General features: G+C 42.9%; 2 protein-coding genes across 2 annotated transcripts; both read right to left on the bottom strand.

Moving 5' to 3' along the window:
- Positions 1–17,206: 17,206 nt before the first annotated feature.
- On the bottom strand, positions 17,207–17,833 carry LOC147524900 (uncharacterized). Its single transcript, XM_086577024.1, has one exon. It carries the CDS (start codon positions 17,831–17,833, stop codon positions 17,207–17,209), a length of 627 nt encoding a protein of 208 aa, XP_086433150.1.
- Positions 17,834–21,180: 3,347 nt separating this feature from the next.
- On the bottom strand, positions 21,181–21,783 carry LOC147524899 (protein FAR1-RELATED SEQUENCE 5-like). Its single transcript, XM_086577018.1, has one exon. It carries the CDS (start codon positions 21,781–21,783, stop codon positions 21,181–21,183), a length of 603 nt encoding a protein of 200 aa, XP_086433144.1.
- Between the last annotated feature and the right edge of the window lie 647 nt (positions 21,784–22,430).

Below are 22,430 nucleotides of genomic sequence, written 5' to 3'. Positions count from 1 at the left end.
TTTTAGTTCCGGAACATGTTCCTTTCAGGGGTCGTATCTTCGTGTGGGTGTCATAGAAAGTTTAGGGGTTAGGGTTTACTGGATTTCTTCATAGCCATAAAAGGTGGGATACACTGTGTTACATACTCAGCAACTGGAGGCAGCCTGACTACGAGGAATTTATCCTATGTACATTTAAAGGTAAAGTGTCCCTCTACATGAATTCAAATTAATCATGCGTGTATGACATCTAACTCAATCTACCATTTCTGACCAGATGTAGCTGAGATTCATGCTCCTAAAGGGGAATTGACCGAAGAGATGTGGGGTAATTTGAATGTGTTGTGCAGCCTACCGCTTATGACATATGATTTTCCGTACCCAGACGAGGTTGTGATGTGGATACGTGATATAATGCCGACGCCGGTAGCTACTGGATAAGTTTTGGGGGGAGAGAGTGCCAAGCATCACAACCTCCACTAGTACCCCTGTAGGTGGTGCACGAGTATCAAACATGGCAAGGGAGGCAATGCCAGAAATGCATGGATAGCCTTACAGGAGACGGGCTACCCGTCGCGTAATGTATGTGTCACTGGTGTGCTCAAGGGAGCACACCAAAAGCGTGAGTTCCAGGGTTGCATCTAGTATCCATTTGAACTCTGAAAATAATGTTGGAACTCCATTTGGAAATAACTTTGCCACAGGTAACGCATATGCTTGCGAGTAGTGTGCTTCTGAAGAACGACCGACTGGGCCACATGGAAATAAAAGCTGACTTTATACATTGTTTGTTAGGAACAACCCCTGGTCCATCGCAAAGGAGGAACCGTATTGTCAGTAGATTAGAAGACGAGCAGAAACTAGATGCCCCCAGAAATGATTGAAGGAAAGGTGTGCAGTCAGAAGAAACACCACCCCATACTTTTCCTGCTTTCGGAGCAGCTTCCACTAGTTCCAGTTACTCTGGGGTTCTGAGGAGGAGCGGCGGTCCTTCAAGAGTACCCTTGGATATAGTGCCTATAAGTGTTATGGGACCGACATTTGCCTCAGATAGGTCATGTGGATATGATGGTCGTCTTGAGTCACATAGAGAGTGTACTCCTGTTGTATCTGATACAGGAACAGAAGTACTAAACTCTGCGTCATCTGGATCGTGGGGCCACCGATCGGCCTATAGGCAATTCCCAAATTTTAATCATGCTCTCCGAATGCCATCGCCTGTGCCGCCATCTAAGGATATTATCGAAGCGATTGACACGTTACAATGGGATTTAGACCGGGTAACCAAATGCACTTGAACATGTAATTTCATTAGTACAGAAGTGAGTTAATATGTTAATATTTATATTGAATGCAGCTACGGGTGTTAGCCACACGATGCTATGAGATCCATAAGGAAGAGAATGCTCGCTTAGCCAGAGATATTGCAGCACAAGATACGGAGCTTGATGCGCTGAAAGAGGAGCTAGCTTGTTACCGTAACAGTGCTGGAATTGTTCCTATCGTAGTTTAGAGTTGGTATTCATGTACGTTTGCATGAAATAGCTTGTGTAGGGGAAATTCCGAGTATCCCCTAATCTTCCTCTGTGCCTTGTGATATGGAATCCTTTGATGAATAGAGCAGGGATGAGATGATGGTGAGTTCAGGGTTGAACCGTCTGACTGCTACTTACGTATCTCCTTTGTTCTATTAGAGAATCAAACCCTATTTTGCGTCGTTCCTAAGAGCGAATCTTTATGGTTTATATAGGAAGGGAGACGAGAGTCCTAGGGTTAGGGCTGTCCTCACCGCTTGTGAGTTCCCTTCCATCTTTGGACTCTGCCTTCCTATTAGGATTCCTCTTCTTATGGAAGTCTGAATCTAGACCATATCTTATGAGAGGTAAGTTTCCTTGTTAATCATAATATCCCATCGTGTATGAGAAGATTATATCTAAAAGGTAACTCCTAAGATATGTCATCACGATTCCTTCCTTATCATCAAAGATTGCCATCTTCAGTTTCCTTCTCTTCAGGAACTGTCTATATCAGTTCCTAAAGAATGGGATAACTGTTATGTTTGAAGGAAGTCAGTCATGTGCCTGGCACATGTCCACTAAACACTCGTGCTAAGCACGAGATCACTTATTCACAAAACTGATCCGATGGTCCTTGTCTCATTCTGGACATCTATAGTCTTAGGTTATTTCCCATACACGTGTCATCTATTCAGTGACAGGAAATCCCCCTACAGATTCCCCCATTCATGCCATCTAGCACGTGGGTGCTTGAAGCGACACTGTTTTTGGTGCGAGAATCCTTTTCCAAAACTGTTGTTAGAACTGCTGACGTACCCAACTAATTAAGGCTTTGAAAAGACGGCTCGAACAGACACGCCATTTCCTGAAAAAGATAATGATGGCAGTTCCATCACGAAAAGATGCACCGCTTGGGCTCATCCGAGCCGTCCATCTTATCTGTATATAAGGGATCTGGTGAGAGAACTTTCATTATCTCTTCTACTACCTTTTTTTGCATACTGAACCTTTTGATCTCTCGTTAGGGTTTATCCAAAGCTTGAAACTTTTCCTCTTTCTCGATCATGAATCCCAACTGGTCACTTGTTAACTTCGGAGATCTTTCCTCCCTGGAACTGATTCGCAATAAATTTCACATCCCTAAAGATATCGGCCTGGAGTGGGGGAGGCTATCTGATGAGTTGGCCTACAAGGAGGTGGTGTTCATCACCATTGGTCAGCTTAGGGCCGGATTCTTTCCCTCCACCCATTGCTAAGAGAGTGTCTGATTCACTTCAATCTTGCTCTTGGTCAGGCAGCACCCCTATTTTACAAAAATTTTATGTACTCTGCCCTTCTTGCCAAGAGATATGGATTTGCTCTAAACCGTTAAGTGTTCGGTTACTTTTATGAGGTCCGGCATATTCGAGACCAATCGTACTATTTCCTCATGACCAGAGACAAGAATTCTCTGAACGTCTTTTTTGAGGGGAAGCAGAGTGATGAAGGCTGGGCTGATAACCACCTTCATGTGTTGGGTGATGCGTGGGACATTTGCCCCTTTGATGCTGATGGTGAGCTAATGGGAATTTCTATTCCCAGAAAACACACCCATGCTCTAACCAGTAAGTCTTACTACTCAAGTACTTTATAACTTGATATAAGAGTCTTTCGCCTGAATATCTTTGCTATTATTCCTCAGATGACTCTTCCCCCTGGAATCAACTAACTGTAACTGATGCTACTATGGTGGACTTCATCAAGAAGATCCCCAAGGAACAGAGGATGCCTTGGGTGATAGTTCCTGATCCCACCCGTCTTTTTGGGTATTTCAACATGTCTATTGAAGAATTGCTACAACTTGCCCTTGGTTTTTCCCCTTTTGGGATAAGTACTGTGAGTTCTGGGCGCACAACACTTCCTCCTCCTGTAGATCAGGATACGGGACTTCTTCCTCCTCCAGTTTAGGACGAATCCTCCTTGATTACTAGAAGGAGAGGAAATTGTAAAGAGAAGAGTTCTACGGCCGCCTCTCGCGATGCTGCGACATCGGGCCCAGTTTCGGAGCCTGCTGTCAGTGATGATTGTGTGATCACTGGCGGGAGGGGCCCTGAACTGCTGGCGGCTAGTAATTTTAAAAGGGAAGCACGTGCGTCCAACCATCATAAACTGAAGAGAACTGATCCTTCTTTTGCTTCTGATGTTGCCCCCTCTGGTAAGAAAACGAAGTTTCGCCTTCTCTCTGTTAGTGAAGACACACTTTTTAAGGTTCCTACTTGTATTCCCCCACATGTTAAGCCTTGTAAGAATGTAGCTGTACCCTCATCAATTCCAGATCCTTCTATAGGTTTTGAACAAACTGGTGATAATGTCCTTCTGACTGTTGACACTTCCCTCCCTGATAATCGCAAGGGGAAGGGTATTACTGAAACCACTGCTATACCTGTCGCTCTCCCTCCTCCTCGATCTAGTGATAGGGGGGGGGTGAGTGATGACATTCCCTTTTCGCCAAGATCTCTAGATTGCCCTGAGAGGGAGATGATTGTGGAGATGAGGCGTTGGGGACGAACTGATGAACTACCTGTTACCAACAAGCACTTTGTTAAAGATGTTGATATTGTACTTGGAATTCTAGAAGCTGTGCGACTTCCTGTTGACATGGCTGAAGCCAACATAGCTGGGACCTTAGACCTGTCCTTTTGCCGATCTGCTGTTCACCTTGCCAAGGTAAGACTTTCTTCTCTGTTCAGTGTTCGGTTTCTCTCATTGTGTTTTTTACGTATCCTATATTCTTCTCCAGTTAGTGAATAACTTTTTGGCTGTGAAAGAACCCATCTTTGCAGCCTCTGCCGATTCATCCACTAATGCCATGGCTACCAATGAGCTGATATGGGTGAAAGAGGCTGCTGAGAAGAGAATTACGGAGCTACAGATCCAGGTTAACCAACTCTTGGCGAAAGAGAAGAAATATGATATTATCTTTAAGAACATGAGAGACACTATCTCCAACCTTCGGAGCTCTCTAGAGAAAGCTTAAAGAGGAGCTACTGATGCTGCCACTTAGAAAGTGAAGTTCTTGGAACTGTGCGCCCAATTCACTACCCTTCAAGAAAAACATGACCAAGTCCAAGGGGAACTTAACCGTAGGAACACCGAGATGAGGACCCTTGGGCAAGCCATGGCCCATACAAATGAGGTCATGTCAGGCTATGAGAGGGCTCTAAAAGAAAAACGTCTTCGTTCTGATAAGAAGGCTGGTGACCTCTTGGCGGAGACCTCTGAGTTCTATTCTCAAGTGGTAAAAGAGGTGAAAAAGAGGTCAGCTAAAAATGCCATTCGCTTTGCTATGAAAGTACTTGATGTTTCTTGAGAGTTCTTCAATGCTACCAGACAAGTTAAGTTTGAGAAGGCTATTAAGGCTACTGGATATGTCTCTGAGTTGGATGCTCAGGGGCGAGTGACCAACCCTTTCATCTTGTTACCTGATCTAGACACCAGTATCTCAACTATCTAGGAAGAACTTATGCCTGATGCCTCCTCATCCTCTGAAGAAGACACTGATGATGACATGCCTCCTGTTCAACTTCATTTTCTGCTAGTTCCAATTTTGGGTGAGTGTTCTATTCATCCTTCAACCGTTCCAGCTAATCCAACCACACAGTCTGTTCTTGAGAGTGAAACACAAGTTCCTAATGATGGTGCAACAACAAGCACTAATGGTGAACCGAAGTTTGATTCTACCCCTGCTTCATAAGCTTTTCAGTTGATGATTCACATAAACAATTATTTTTAAACAATTATTCAATAGATCTGTAATATTGAGCTATGTAGCTCACATACAATTTACTTACTGAGCTCTGCAGCTCTTCTATTTTATGCATGCGTACTATTTACTTACTGAGCTCTATAGCTCTTCTAATTTATGTATACATTAGAAGCACTTTATGTTATATAACATGTGTTACTATGCATACTCTACCCCTGATGCCCCCAAAGTTCATTTAGAACAACAATAGGTAACCCTAGTAGGCTAAACAGATTAAAATGAGGCATGACTAGAATCTGATTAGGATATCATGGGAGCCATTCAAGTTAACTGTAATTAGGAGTTCGATCACAATAGAGTCATATGTCTTTGCGAAAGTAACTTGATGCCATGAGCATGACACTGTGTTTAATAATGATAGGTTATATTTATTTAAAAAATAAATAGGTTATCGCCAGAACAGCAGTAGGGGAGTCTTCCTCAGCGCCATCATGCCGATACAATTTTGGGCCCATGATTTGCGTGCTAGGATCTAGATCTAACCCAGATCTTCCCAGCAACTCCTATGTTTATGTTTCTAGAGCGGTAGGAACTGCCATACAGTTCAGGCTCTCAAGAACACTATCTCTTGCTCCAAGTCAAACTAGCATACAGTTTACTGAATAATTACTGTGGTTGGATTCCCTAAAGGCTTAACCCATCGAGGATAATCACAGTTTGGAAGAACTAGCATACAGTTCCAGTTGCATGGGAATGGGAAAGGATCTGGTGTACAGTTCAACTTTCCCATACTTAGTATCACTGGTTCTAAAGAAAATTGGCATACAATATTCTTAAACAAATAGTAAGAAGATAATTCCCTAAATGCTTAGTCCATTGTGGATTATAAATAAAGAACGAATGCAAGGAATAAATTCGATGGCAATGTGAAGCACTTTATTGATGACTTGGAGAGGAGTGAGCAATGTATAGAAAAACATAGAATAACAATGTATTGATAGTACTTGCAAAGGTGTTGTGTGTTCCATGGTTTGACAAGAACATCCCCATCAACAGTGCGTAGATAATAAAAACCAGTTCGACCAACCTTGTCGTTGATGTATGGTCTATCCCAATTAGGGCCCAAGCTTGCCGTTGGGTTCTGAGATCTCGTCCAAAACTAGATCTCCTGATTTGAAAGATCGAATCCGGACTCTCTTGTCGAATGATCTCTTTAGAATCTGCTGGTTAGCAGCTAAGCGAAGTGTGACACCTTCTTATTTTTCATCTAGGAGATCCATTTCTCTACATAACAACTCCTCATTGTCTAGAGTGTGCACAATAGCTAACTTCTGAGTGGGAGCTACCAGTTCTGGAGGTATGACAGCCTCAGTTCTGTAGGTCAGTGAAAATGGGGATTCACCAGTTGACCGTCTGGGTGTAGTTCGGTATGCCCATAGGACCTTAGGTAGTTCCTCAACCCCTAAACTTTTCGTGTCATCTAATTTATGCTTCATGTTATCCAAGATAACCCTGTTAGAGGCTTCAGCCTGGCCATTGTCTTGTGGGTACCTTGAAGTTGAGAACAGATGGGTAATGTGAAACTCCTCACAGAGTTCAGGGACCAATCCTCCAGTGAACTGTTGCCCATTATCTGAGATGATAACTTTGGGTATGCCGAACCTGCAGACAATGCTGTTCCAAATGAACTTTTTGACATCATGTTCTCGAATAAAGACAAGGGGAACTACTTCTATCCACTTGGTGAAGTAATCCGTCGCAACTAGTAGGAATCAGACATTGCCAGGAGCAGGTGGAAGAGGTCCTATGATGTCAGTTACCCACTGTGTAAATGGCCATAGACTGGCCAATGGGTGCAGTTTTGTTGCTGGAGCATAGATTAGTGGAGCATATCGTTGACATTTTTCATATTTGCGGGCAAAAACCTCTGCATCCTTTTGCATATAAAGCCAAAAGTACCCGTAGCTTAAGATCTTGAGAGCTAGTGTTCTGCCCCCAGCATGGTCGCCACAAATTCCTTCATGAACTTCTCGCATAACCTGTTCAGCGAGGTGTGGGGAGAGACATCTGAGATGAGGTCCCAAAAAAGACTTCTTGTACAGATCATCTCTAACGAGGTTGAATTTTTGTATATTTGCAAGCAGACGCCTTGCTACATTCTTATCCCCAGGGAGTGTTCCGTCTTTGTGGTAGGACTTATATGGATCCATCCAACTTGGAGTAATGGCTGGAATAACACAAACTATTGTAATTGGGATTTGAATGCTAGATTTCTCCTGGAAATCTATAGGGATGGAACGTGACTCACTGTTACCCAGCATTGAGGCAACATATGCCAAAGCATCTGCGTATCGATTTTTGGATTGAGGCAGCTTATAGAACTGAATGTTCTCAAACTTTCCTTGAAGACCCCTTACTAGTTCTAGGTATTTGGCCATTCGTTTGTCCCTGGCCTTATACCCTCCATCAACTTAGAACACAACCAGCTGTGAGTCACTAAAAGTTGTGAGGTGTGTTAGGCCCAGGTCTAGGGCCATTGTGAGGCCAATAAGTGTTGCCTCATACTCTACCTCATTGTTAGAGGCGTTCTAACCTAATCGGATGGATTTCTCCAACCGCATATTGTCGGGAGTAACTAACATAACTCCAACTCCTGCACCTCTGTCATTTGAAAATCCATCCACAAACAGCCGCCATTCGGAGCTCGACTCCCAAGGGTCTGGATGGGAGTTTGGAGATTCAAGCAGGATGCTATCATCGGAACTGGGGGTGGTTGAATCGTACCCCATGTAGGTCATTGGGAAATCTCCTAAGAATTCTGCTAGTGCCTGACCCTTCTCTAAGATTTTGGGGACGTAAATAATATCAAATTCTGACAGTTGCACAGACCATTTAGCTAGCCTTCCTGACCTGTTTGGTCATTACAGAACTGATCGCAATTGGTACTCTGTGATCACTCTGATAGTGTGGGACTGGAAGTACGGTTGTAATTTCTCTGCGGCAAAAACAATTGCTAAAGCGACTCTTTCGAGTTTAGGGTACCTTGTTTCTGCTGGTAGGAGCGTCCAGCTCAAGAAATAGACAGGTTGTTCAACCTTCTTTTCATCCACGCGTATCAGTACAGAACTGATGCCGTAGTCAAATGAATAGAGATAAAGACCCAGGACTTCTCCCTCAACAGGCTTTGAAAGGATTGGCGGTGTCCCCAGGTATGTTTTGAGTTGATCGAATGCCTTTTGGCACTCTTCCATCCATGCGAAGGAGGTGCTCTTTCGCAGTAACTGAAAGAGGGGTTTGCACTTATCTGAACTATTAGAGATGAACCTGTTCAGAGCTACTAACCTGCCTGTAACTTTTTGAATCTCTTTTATGTTTTTAGGTGAGGGCATTTCTATGAGCACTCAGATCTGATCTGGGTTCGCCTCAATCCCTCTCTTAGTAACTAGGTACCCTAAAAACTTTCCTGATGATACAGCGAAAGCACATTTCGTAGGGTTGAGCTTCATATGATATTCTCGAAGAATGTCAAATGCACGTTTCAAGTAGGAGACATAATCTCCCCATTTCAAACTCTTGATCAGGAGATCGTCCACATACACCTCCACAATGTCGCCTATTAATCTTTCAAACATCTTGTTTACCTAACGTTGGTATGTGGCTCCTACATTTTTCAATCCGAATGGCATGACCTGATAGCAGTATAGGCCATCCTCGGTTGTGAAATTGGCATGCATGTGGTCCTCCTCATGTAAGGGGATCTGGTTGTAGCCTGACGACCCATCTATGAAGGATAATAGTTCATGTCCAGCCGTCGCATCCACCAACTTGTCAATTCGTGGCAGAGGGTAGCTGTCTTTCAGACATGCACGGTTCAAATCTGTGAAGTAAATACAGATTCTCCATAACCCATTCTTCTTTCTTACTAGGATAATATTAGAAATCCAGGTGGGGAAATTGATTTCCCTGACAAAATTAGTTGCCTTTAGTTTTTCAACTTCAACTTTTACCGCTTGATTTCAACTACTACTACATCACTACGGACATTGAGCTGGTGGCATGCCACGTGGTGGTCAATTCCTGGCATTTTTTCGAATGACCAAGCAAACACATCTCTATGCTCTCAGAGGAACTGTATTAGAGCTTGGCACTCTTCAGAACTTAACAAGGTGCCGATGAAAGTGGTTTTTGGCGAGCTACCACCTACAATTTCCACTTCCTCTAATGGCTCCAGTGAGGGGAGATCCTCCCTCTCTCGTGGGACCAGGTCTGGGAGAGGTAGATCCAATTGTAATTGTTATTTGGCGGGTCGCCCCACCATCATTGGTTCAAAAGGGAGTAGAGACTGCTTCATTGCCAGTGCGTAGCATGCTTTGGCAGCCACCTGATCCCCTCTGATCGTCTCAATTGTCCCGTTATGCAGGAACTTCAGACATTGGTGATATGTGCTAAGGACAGCTCAGAGTCTGTGCAGCCAGGTCCTGCTAGAGATCATATGATAAGGTGTGTTAACTTTTACTACGACAATGTTTATGATGAGAGTTACTAGATCAGTAGCTACGGGTAGTTGGATCTCCCCAACTCTCAGAGCTTTGTCCCCACTGAATCCATATAGGTTGGAGTTGGTAGCTTCTTCTGTGGCTTTCCATCTGCACTACTGGCTACATTTTGGTATTGCCCTCTGGGCATTGGTCCCTTTGATGGAGATTCAACCCTTTGGCAATTACGATTAAGGTCTCTCTTTGACTTTTGAGGGGAAGAATTTCCATTCCCTTCTCGGGGAAGCCTAGGAACTGTCCGACTAGTCTTCTTCGCTTCTTGGCGTCTATTCAAGACATCTTCTTCCCACCTCGCATGAGTTTCAACCCTGTCAAGGAGTTCCTCTAAATTGCGGGGTGGTTTCTTGGAGAGAGAGCTGAATAAGGCGTTGTTTTCATCCAACCCTTGTTTGAAAGCTATTATAGCAGTCTGTTCATCACAAGACTCTATTTGGATTGAAATTTCCATGAACCATTGCATATAGGATCTTAATGCCTCTCCATCCTTTTTCTTGATGTTGAATAGTGCATCAATCCATTTTGGCTGATGCTTGTTGCATGAGTACCTATTTATGAAGGTCCTAAATAGTTCTTCTGAGGACCTAATCGATGCTCAGGTAATCTGTGATACCACTGGAGCGTAGATCCAGATAGGGTAGCTTTGAACTCCTGACACATTACATGGTCATATCTCTCATATTGTCCCATAGTGGCACGATACCTGAACACGTGATCCACCGGATCTGACTTGCCACTAAAGACACTGAACTTCGGTTGTCTGTACCCATAGAGATATGGCTTCCTCATCACCCGTGATGCAAAAGGAGATCTACCTGCCCCCATTATGGCGGATTAAACAAGGGAGTCTTATATTTTTCTCCCCTTGCCTGTCATCTGATGCATCTAACGGATCAGGTCATTTTTCTCAATTTCCGATGCACTTTCTTTGGTAGAAAGTTTCTTGTTCTGAGTTTTTTTTCGTTGTCGAGGGTCGACATCACGATCCTGGTCAGTGGACTCCGGCTCTGAGGCTATTCCTGAGTCCTCATCTGAGTTGCTATATTCTGACTTAGATAGCTCGGGCTGAACTGGGTCCCCACACCTTGGGTTCCTAGCATGACCACCTTCCAAAGGGTCGTCATCATTGAGATCGATGAGTAGCTCCTTCCCTGTGTCAGACTGATATAAGTGCCTTAGCAGCTGTAATTCTCACTTAAGATTGCTCCTTTGCTATTCTAGAGCTTGCACTGCCTGACTCGCCTGAACAGACTCTGGGTTGGTGAGGACAACATTCTCGCCATTTTGACGTTCCTCCTGAGCGTTATTTCCTGGGACCTGCTCTGGGAACAATTTGTCCATCGGTGCTGGTCATAGGTCCTTCAGGGGAGGGGGGATCATTCGTATCTTGGCGATCGACATTCTCCTCCCCTTCAGGCATCTCGTGCACTTATTTTCTAATGGCGACTCTGCGCGTGGTAGCGCCACCCTTTGTTTTCTTTGCTCCTGCCATCACAATAGTGAGTGTTTTTAGAATAAATCAATCATTTGAAATGAATAATTACCTGCTTTCGTCCCCACAGACGGTGCCAAAAGATGTAGGGGAAATTCTGAGTATCCCCTGATCTTCCCCTGTGCCTTGTGATATGGAATCCTTTGCTGAATAGAGAAGGGATGAGATAATGGTGAGTTTAGGGTTGAACCGTCTGACGGCTGCCTACGTATCTCCTTTCTTCTAATGGAGAATAAAACCCTATTTTGCGTCGTTCCAAAAAGCGAATCCCTATGGTTAATATAGGAAGGGAGACGAGAGTCCTAGGGTTAGGGCTGTCCTCACCGTTTGTGAGTTCCCTTCCATCTTTGGAATCTGCCTTCCTATTAGGATTCCTCTTCTTATGGAAGTCTGAATCTAGACCATATCTTTTGAGAGGTAAGTTTCCTTGTTGATCATAATGTCCCATCGTGTATGGGAAGATTATATCTAAAAGGTAACTCCTAAGATATGTTATCACGATTCCTTCCTTATCATCAAAGATCACAATCTTCAGTTTCTTTCTGTTCAGGAACTGTCTATATCAGTTCCTAACGACTGGGATAACTGTTATGTTTGAAGGCGGTCAGCTATGTGCCTGGCACATGTCCACTAAACACTCGTGCTAAGCACGAGATCACTTATTCACAGAACTGATCCGCTGGTCCTCATCTCATTCTGGACATCTATAGTCTTAGGTTATTTCCCATATACGTGTCATCTATTCATTGATGGGAAATCCCCCCTACAGCTTGTTTGAAATCTGGAAAGATAACAACTTTGTGTAGCCATCCTTATAAAATATTAGACGGTGGTCTACCGTTGCCGCGACTAGATCAATGCAACCAAGTCACTTGAAGAACAAGCGTAGTTACATTGCAAAGATTCTCCAGTGGATGATCCTTGTGGAGACCAATGGACAACCAAAAAGTGTCGCATTAGTTGGGTTTAAATTTGAGTGTAGCCTAGACTTCGCCACCAAGGGCACACGCTTGATGTAATCTAAACAGTCGCACCCAGACAAAAAATGATACATTATCATTCTTGGGTTTGCATTGTCTAACTGTGATACCAGGCGTAGGCCCACTACACCACGCAAGCCGAAACTGAAGTGTAGGATGGCCTTCGCCACCCGGGTTTAATAAGTGTAAAACTAAGTGACCTATGTGAAATTAAAACGCAACGTAAATGGAAATGAAATTTATTGATGAAAAATGGAAGGAAAGTACAATGTATATGAAATTTATTAGTGGAACTAATGATAAGTAATTTACTTTTGAAATAAACGCAAATGATATACGTTCTTGGGTTTGGTTAAAACATCGCCAGTCAAGTTCTTGAGAAAATAAGAACCTTTGGATGCGAGCCTTTCAATGATAAAAGGGCCTTCCCAGTTTTCACCAAGTTTCCCGCTATTTGGTTCTTCATTGCTCCTTTGCCTTGTACGTAAGACCCAATTGCCTAGTTTGAATGATCGTGCGTGCAACATCTTGTCATAACTGCGCATCATAGAGTCTTGGTAAGTCATGAGATTATGTAGGGATTCATCTCTCAGCTCCTCCACCATGGCTTTGTCACGAGCCAAGATGTCAACATTCATCTCTGTGGATGTGGCTTGTGTTCGCGCTATTGGAGCGATTATTTCAGTTAGGAGTACTGCTTCTGTTCCATATGCCAAGGAAAAGGGTGACATTCCTATTGAACGACGACGATTTGTCCTGTAAGCCCAAAGCACCCCTGGTAATTATTTTGACCAGTTTCCTTTAGCTGATTTAAGCCTTTTCTTCAATGTGCCAAGAATGACACGGTTCATTGCAAAAGATGTGGATCTCAGTAGAATCAAATTGTCGTCCGTTGTTCGAGACCATTTCAGCTGGGACTCCGAATCAGCATACAATATCGCACCAGATGAACCATTTGACATCTGAAGACTGAATCTGATTCAAGGATACAACTTCAACCCACTTCGTGAAGTAATCAGTTGCGACCAAGAGAAACCTAACGTTACCTGGTGCCTTAGGTAGAGGACCCACAATGTCGAGTCCTCACTTAGCAAATAGCCAAGGGCTAAGTATGGGATGAAGCTCATTTGCAGGAAGCTTAACAATCCAAGCGTGTTTCTAGCATGGTACACAGATATGGACAAACCGTTTTGCATCCTTTTGCATATATGGCCACCAGTACCCTTGCGTGAGAGCTTTGTAAGCAAGACTCCTACCACCCGAATGATTTCCATAGATGCCTTCATGAATTTCTTTTAAAATCTTTTGTCCATGTTTAGAAGTAAGGCACCAGAGGAGTGGGCCTGAACCCATGGGTTTTCTATAAATCTATAAAGGCCCCAAGGCAGGTAACAACACAAATTGCCATGCATCCCGTTTGGCTTTGTCAGATAAAGCCCTGTCTACGGGGAGTTCTCTAGTCCATAAGAATTCAACCAGATTACGACACCAATCGGGAAGTAGAAGTTCCATTGACTCGATGTCAGAAAACTGGTCGTCTGGTATTTCAGGAGCATTGTCAGCAAGATCCGTTTCAGAATCAGCTGCAGAGTCTTCCTCCTATACAACCTTATTTTCCACCACTGCAGAGTCAGTATCCACCGTGGGGGAGATGTCAGCTTCCTCCTCATGGCTGTGAAGAGAATCCTGAGTGGGATGCTCTTGGTGCTTGTCCCGCATTTTGTTGCGCATCGTGACTGCATAAATCTGCGTGAATGCCTTGCATTCGGTAGCGTAAACGTCAGCCATATCTGGCAATGGGAGGTCAATGCTAGGCGTTAACTGGACCTCTACCCTGATATTGTGAGGTTTAATTAAATCAACTGGTGTTGAAAGTTAGGCCAATGCATCGGCGTGCCGAACATCATTCCTTGGTCTTTGTGAAATGGAGATGCACTCAAATTTTGCAGCGAGATCATGTATAACATCTAAATAAGCCACCATTCGCTCATCTCGTGATTGATATGACCCGCCAAACTGACAAGCAACTAGCTTAGAATCCGTTACCATATTGAATGTCTTTGCCTCCATTTCGAGCGCCAAACTCATTCCAAATATTGCGGCTTCATATTCGGCTTGATTGTTGGAAGCAGGAAAGCAAAGTCAGACGGACCTTTCGATTTGGTTACCGTTTGGGTAGACTATCACACAACCGATCCCGAATCCCTTGCTATTACTTGAACTATCTGTATAGACAACCCACGCCTCGCCACTGGTGACATTCTCTTCAACAGAGTCAGGTTGGTGGTTGGGAAAATCTTGCAGCTGTTCTTCCTCGAATAAATTGGGCGAAACCATGATATCTTCTACCAGGAAATCCGCAATTAGAGAAGCTAATGCATGACCTTTTTTTGTAGTGCGAGGCTCATATAAGATGTGGTAAGCACTTAGATAGCTAGACCAATCAGCAAGGCGGCCAGACTCTTCAGCTCGTCCGAGTGCCTTGCGAAGGGGATATTCTGTATATACTTTAACCACACATCCCTAAAAATATGGCTTAAGCTTGCGTGCTGCATGCACCAGGGCAAGCACGATTTTCTCAACTTTAGAATATCGACTCTCTGATCCAGTTAACATTTTGCTAATGAAGTATATTGGGTGCTCCTCTAGGTTTTCCATGAACAATACTTCGCTTACTGCGATCTCACAACCTGCCAAATAAATGCCAATGTCTTCGCCAGTTTCCAGACTGACTAGGATGGGGGGTGATACCAAGTAAGATTTAATTTCCTTGAAAGCCATATCACAGTCCTCATTCCAAACTGAGGCACCTTTCAAAGTTTGAAAAAATGGCCTGCATCGATCTGAATATTTTTATATAAATCTATTCAAGGAAGCCAAACAACCAGCGAGCCACTAAATTTCCTTTTTATTCGATAGTGGTGGCATTTCGAGAATGGCCCAATTCAAATCTATTCAAGGTTTGCCTCAGTACCTTGTCGAGTCATCAGGAATCCTAAGAACTTTCCAGAACTTTCCAGAAGGATTTAGGTTTAGTTTATATCTTACGAGTCTATCAAATGCCTCTTGTAAATGCTGAAGGTGGTCGGGTGTTTCTTTGGATTTGACCACCATGTCATCTATGTAAACTTCCATGATACGCCCAATTAGATCGGCAAACATTGTATTCATCATCCTCTTATAGGTGGCGCCTACATTTTTCAGACCGAATGGCATGACTATAATGCAATACAGGCCTTGGTCTGTGACGAATGCCGTGTGCTCCTAGTCCTCCTCAAGCAGAGGTATTTGGTTATAACCAGAGGAAGTGTCCATGAATGACAGATGCTCGAATCCCGATGTTGCATCGACTAGATCTGAGATGCAAGGTAATGGGTATGGATGCACTGGGCAAGCTTTGTTGAGGTTGGTGAAGTCAATGCAAACCCTGAGCTTCCCATTTGTCTTTGGAACCACGACGATATTGGATACCCAAGTCGGGTATTCGATGGGTTTAATGAACCCAGCTCCAACCGATTTACCAATCTCGTCATTGATCTTCAGCTTTTGCTCGGGAGCCATCCTCCTTGGTCTTTGTCGAACCGGTTTGAATCTCGGGTTGATATCGAGCCTGTGGAAAGTGACACCCATGTCGATTCTTGGCATCTGGTCGATATTCCGGGCAAATATTTCTTGATAATTTCCTAACAGGTGAATTAGATCTCTTTTTTCAGCTGGGGGTAAGCCAGCAGCGATGAAAGTAGTTTCGTGGCTCTCGCTCCCTATCTGAACTTCTTCCAACTGATCGATCAAGGGACCTTCTTCAAAGCGTCGGGCTTCTCGTACTTGATAAGCCCAACATTTATATAATTGCTATTTGGTATGATCAACCTAGATGATCGTGTTGCCCCAGACTTTGAATTTCCTTATATCTTCTAGTGCCAAATCGTGACACTGATGTGACATCATCTAGTCACTGCAGACCTTACATACTCCCATTGACGTTGGGAATTTTAATGCCTGGTGGAAGGTGGATACAACAACCTGATTTGCATGGATCCAATCCCTACAAAAAATTGCGTTATAATAAAAACCACAATCCACCAGAAGGAAATTTATCCCGACAGATTGATGCCCAATCGTGATAGGGAGATGAACCTTTCCAATAGCATGGGTTGGTCTCCGTTGAATCCAATGATTGGATTACTGTATTCTATGATCAGGTTCTCTGACAATTTCATTCTGAAGTAAGCCCTGGTGAATAACATGCTAGCTGAGCTTCCTGTGTCGATAAGAACTTTCTATACCCTAAAGATTCCTATCCATGTAGTAATGACAACAGCGTCATTGTGAGGGTAATAAACCCCCTCCTCGTTGTTTTCAGTGAACTTCAACTCTTGGCTTTCATAGGTTTTAGTATTGACACCTTGGTCAAAATTGAAACTGTTGACCTGGTAATGATCTTGTATATGACGAAGTTTCAAGCGAGTTTCTATCTTTCGCTGATGGCGAGAGATGCTATCGACACGTGCGTGGCATAGATCGATAACGTTGTGTTCATCCAAGTTGATATGGGCTGACCGAGTTTTGTTTTGAACAAACTTAGTAAGTTGTCCATCGTCAATGAGGTGCTGAACTTCTTTCATTAAAGCTCTGCAATGATCTGTTTCATGCCCAATATCATTGTGGTATTTGCATTTTTGATTTTTATCCCACCTACCTGTAGGATCTTCTGGTAGCGGTCGAGTTGGCAGTAACATTTTCTTAGTTCTAATTTTTTTGTACAGGTTTGCAAGGCTAAGAGTAAAAGGGGTGAAAACTTTTTCGTCTAGATTTGGGGCCTTTGTATTATTTTGAGTACTCCTCTTGTTACATTGAATGATAAGCTTATCCTTTTTGGAGTCCTTGGAAGCGGGATCTACGACATCTTTTCTCTGTCAAGATTTTTTATCATCTTATACTCAAACATACCCTTCAACTCGGCTAAATAAATCAGAGAGGGTGGTGGGCAGCTTTCGAGTAAGAAAGTTGTAAAGTCCATCTCTGTCGAAATGCAACTCTTGATGGAATGCCTGTATTGCGAAAGCATCACTCACATCTTGAACTTCGGCGTGAAGCTTCCTGAACTGTTGTACCAAACTCTTAATTGTTTCACCTTTCTCCATAGCGAGATTGAATAGTGTGCTCGGACTCTTTTTCATTTTCATATTGTATTGAAAACGTTCAATGAACATATCACTGAGCTTGGTAAATGAATCAATCGAACACGGCATCAACTTGTTGAACCAGGACAGTGCGTATTCTTTCAATGTTGCTAGAAAAATACGACACATTAATGACTCATGAAATTCCCATAAGGTCATAGCCGCTTGGTAGCTCATGACATGCTCGTTTGGACAGCCATCCACGTCATCATAAGTCGGAAGATGGGGCTGTTTGAATCCCTCAGGATGAACACAGTCCCTGATGTCATTTACAAAGGGTGAAAATTCCAGACCTCGCACAACCCTTTCCAAGAGGGGGTCATCTCGGATGGTTTGCCTGGTCATGGCTTGGTTAATCAATTCCTTAACCCTTTGTTCATTCATATTCTCATAGTTATCTTCATCTGGATTCTCTTCTCTCCATATCTGTTCATCACGGGCTAAGATTTGATTGGGATTCGGCCATTGCCGTCATCCGATTCTACCCCGCCTTTTCCCTACCACTCTGTTAGCAGGTAGTGGACTCTCATTCCGAGTTATGCGCTGGGATTCATATTATGATCTGGACACTTCCACGGATGCTGGCATTTTCGAACTATAACTCACTGCAGTTGCTGGCATTCTAGATTGTTGTGACTGGTGTGTCTGAGGATTTGTCCCCAAACGATCCCAGACATTGTTTGACGGTGAATGAGTGGGGACAGGCACGATAGGGTGGATAGTCTGGCTTTGGCTTGGATCTCTAACTCGACCAATATTGTGGATAAGGTTTTGGCCATTGTTAGGATCTTCGCACTGTCTCGGTTCGGCCCGTTGTCTATGCCTACGTTCAGACAAAGGGGACTTGACCGACTGGTGCTCCTTAGGGTCTCTGGGCCGTTTGCCTAGTTGATTTCTCCAACTCTCATTTTCCACAACTATTCTTTTCAAAAGAGAGATGAAAACTAGATCCGATTGGTATTGCAGGTTCGGGATGGAGGCTTGTGGATTAGAATGTCGGCCTCCCCTGCCCCTTCCAGGGGGTTGCGCAGTAACATTGCAGGTGGATTCAGCAGGACTATCCTTGATGTGTATTCTGGCAGCTCTTGTGCTCCTCACAGCATTGCGGTGAGGGGCACGGTGATTAGATCCTCGAGTCCCTAGCAGTTCCAGAGTGCGTGGAACTGCTTCAGGCAGTCTGTTTCCTCCGTTTTGAGAAAAAAATCTACAACGGCTCGACTGCCCCACCTCTATAGTGGTGCCTGGAACAGTCTCCATGTTCTGTCGAGTTGCTACATGCTGATTGGCAGCTTTTGTATTACTCATCGCAATTTGTTCAGCCATGGTAACAAGGATGTATGAAAAATAAGGTCGAGGATATCAAGCTCCGATGGAAGACCACATGGTCGTGGGTTCGATCCCCACAGACGGCGCGGAAAAATGTCGGGGCAAATTGTTAACCCGACACTCCTGTTGTAATGGTACTTCCGAAAGCTCAAAAGAGATGGGATTAGGTATTTTGAAGAATAGAGACTGCACCAACGTTCTAGTTGCCTACATACTCAGTGAGGAATCTGGGATCAAGTCTTTTAAAACGTAGTTCTGGAGGTTGCAGAAGCCTCCATATATATAGCAATCTCCTGCCTTTGCAGCCAAGAAAGGGATTCTCAAAGATTGCCTTCCTTGATGAATCCTAGTATGATCTTATCTAAAATAGGATCATTCCCCAAGATTTTGTTCTATCCTTGTGCAAGATCTTATCTGATTAGGATTTCTCACCTCTGCGGATCGGGTTATTGGATCAGAATCATCCATGAACTTAGGCCACCTGAATGGGCCCTGAACCTGTTGTGAACTCTGACAGATTAGAGGACCGGATGATCCAAAAGTGTTTATTTGACAGCCACTAGACTAATCTGCCGCTGGTCCCACTCCCGGTCCATGGTCCGAGTATGTTATGGACCGAAAATATGATGTAAGGTACACACAATACATACCCTTGTCTTTGGATCTTAACTTTTGATCTGGTATCGAGATGAGGATCTACAGATCACCAGGATTTTTTGTTTGACCTGGTACCGATACCAGGATTCGAACTCGTCACCTTGCTTGAATTCAACTTTGGTAATGAACCTTGTAACATTTACTCAATGTAAACATTCATATTAACAATAAATAAATTCAACCAACTGGCTCATAACCCAACATGCATTTAAGCTTTATTATCATTTAAACCTAAAAATTGCCTTGCGCACAGATAACCAATAATTACTTTTTCATTAACTTTCCTCATTTTCTTAGTAATCATCATAAAATTCCCTCATTTTCTTGCTAATGAACATTAACTTACCTCATTTTCTTGCTAAACACCATTAAACCCCTCCTTTTTATAATTTTTACTACTATACAAAGACCATCATTTGCATGATTCTAAACCATCTTCTGCCATTCTTTTATTGAAAACACTTAACCTAAAAAAAAATGCCTCCCATTTCAAACTTCCTAACTATTCTTGCTTTCTTTATGGTTCTCCTGGACTGGCCTCATTGGTCAAACTGTCCTACAACCGAATATTCAGACGATGAAGAAGAAGAAGAAGAAGAAGAAGACAAGGAAAAAGAAGAATATGAGGATGAATGGCTTCGAGACCCCTACTGTTATGAAAAAAGTAAAAACGGGTCTTTGACTGATGGTGACGATGAGGATGATGGTGATGATGGTGATGATGAAGATGAAGATAAGGATGAGGATGACGATGAAGATGAAGACAAATGCTTTCTCTATGTTTTTTAGTTTCCACGAAGATATCTCATTACATTTGGTTGTAAGATCACTGAAACATATAACAGAGGCCGCTTGGTCAGAAAAGTTGGGATCGCCTTATGGAACAACCAATTTAGCAACCTATGTCCATCTCCTTAAAAAACAACCCTGAGGTACCACACGAATGTCCTCATGTTTGTAAACTGAAATGATATGTCTACTTGGAAATCCACATGACTCAAATAGCCCACATGAACAGCTAGCATCCTGCAATACAACATTGTATCTCACTGTCGACTTTTTCTACCTATTCAAATGGCGACTCATGGTGTACACACGAATATTGTCACCCACATCTTTTTTATCGTCTACAGTGTACATCACTTCCTCCTTTAACTGGTTCTTAAAACAACCAAAAGCAGCTCGAGTATAGATAGATGCAGCCTGATTTGCATATTCGTTCAAATTGGTATGTATGACTAGTTTGGTTACTATCATCATCACCTCTTCCTCATGGTCTCGGTGCTAGATATTTGCAACTATCACTTCCATTTTTCCAAACAGCTTAAACAACTGTAGTCCATCTTTCGCATGAAGCCGGATTACGGAGTTTGTACTCTTGCAACGTTAGGTAGTTCTGCAACCGGCAAAGAACTTACCATGGAGATATGTTTCTGCCCACATCTTTTTTTTCTGGTATATCAGGTTCACCCATTTCCTATTACTGACTTGGAATTTCTTCACGGCGTTTCCCACCTTTCTTTGAACTCATTGGATGAGCACTTCATAAACATAATAGCGCAAAAATCTTTTGAAAATCCAATGATGTTGATATTGTTGAGGATATTTTTCATAATGTGCCAAGAGCACAAGCGGTGTTTCGAATTTGGGAGAGTAGATCTCACAGCCTTGCGTATCGTTGGGTCCCCATCAGTGATCACTGACTTAGGGTATTTGCCATACATCGCGCTAACAAAAGATTTCAATACTTATTCGTAAGGGTCCACACACTCACTTGTCAACAATGCAAAACCAAACACTACTGTTTGTCGATGGTTGTTCACTCCAACAAACACAACAATCGGTATCATGTACTGGTTGCTCTTGTATATTGAATCAAACAACAATACATCTCCAAAGCAACTGTAGTCCGCACGTGAGGTGGAATCTTCCCAAAACGCTCTAACCAGCTGCCCACCCTCATTTAAGTTATACTTATAATGAAATAATTGATCTCCCTTCACCTTGTTATCCATGAAATCCAACAGTGTGTTGGCATCACCACCAATACATCGATTTCTCCTATCAAGCCCTATTTGATTATACAAGTCTTTTTTAAAAAAACCAACACTTGAGAAACCTCCCGCCCTATGTACAAAAATATCCATCACCTTGCATTTACGAACACCAACATCAACTAGGCTCATAGCAAATTTCAAATCTTCTTCACTTACATTTCTATGTGATCTTAAGAACATTGAGCTCGAATCCGGTACAAGTGGATGTGTGTGTTCCCCAATAAAATCTTTCACAACCCACAAATTTGATTCAAAATCATAACCAACTTCAAAGAAGGCTTTACATTTAAGCATAGTAATGGGCTTCGATTATCTAGATTGGATGTCGCATTTTCTGGGTGTGACACTCCTTAGATTTCATTCACCAGCAGCTGAGCATAGAAATCTCCGCTTAACATGAACACCATTTGTATGTATTCTATAAGTATCTTTACAAACACTGAAACCAACTAACTTTGCATATTGATTGTAAATTGCGACAGCCTCCTCAGTTGTCTTGAACTGCATAGAATAGAATGTTGTTTTCTCTTCTTCAAAAACTCTACTAGCCTCACACCCGTCACTATCTCTATCATTGTTCTCATGAACTTCAACATTTTCACCCTCCCCCATAGATGTCCCCATAGATGTCACATCTACAAAATCACTATCCTCATATGTAAAACTATCAAAACATGCATTGCGAAGCCAATCTTCTTCGTCATTATAGATGTGATTCACCATCAAATCGCTACATGAAACAAGTGCACTTTTAATGCATATTCACTCGATTTCATACTCTACTAAGTAATCAGAGTGGTAATAGCAAAAAAAACCATAAATGCTTGAACAATAGAATGGTCATAAACAAACAACTATGGTGCTCAAACCATATACCACTTTGGAAAAATTCAATGTCAAATTCATTTGACATTGGAGAAATTCAATGTCAACTTTATTTC

The sequence above is a fragment of the Coptis chinensis genome, chromosome 1 (assembly GCF_015680905.1).
Source record: "Coptis chinensis isolate HL-2020 chromosome 1, ASM1568090v1, whole genome shotgun sequence".
In the NCBI taxonomy this organism is placed as follows: domain Eukaryota; kingdom Viridiplantae; phylum Streptophyta; class Magnoliopsida; order Ranunculales; family Ranunculaceae; genus Coptis; species Coptis chinensis.
This window is presented reverse-complemented; position numbering and strand designations above follow the sequence as displayed.

Bases quoted from the DNA above. Each gene is read 5' to 3' on its own strand.
- LOC147524900 (XM_086577024.1), bottom strand. From the start codon at position 17,833: ATGAATGAACAAAGGGTTAAGGAATTGATTAACCAAGCCATGACCAGG.
- LOC147524899 (XM_086577018.1), bottom strand. From the start codon at position 21,783: ATGCTTAAATGTAAAGCCTTCTTTGAAGTTGGTTATGATTTTGAATCA.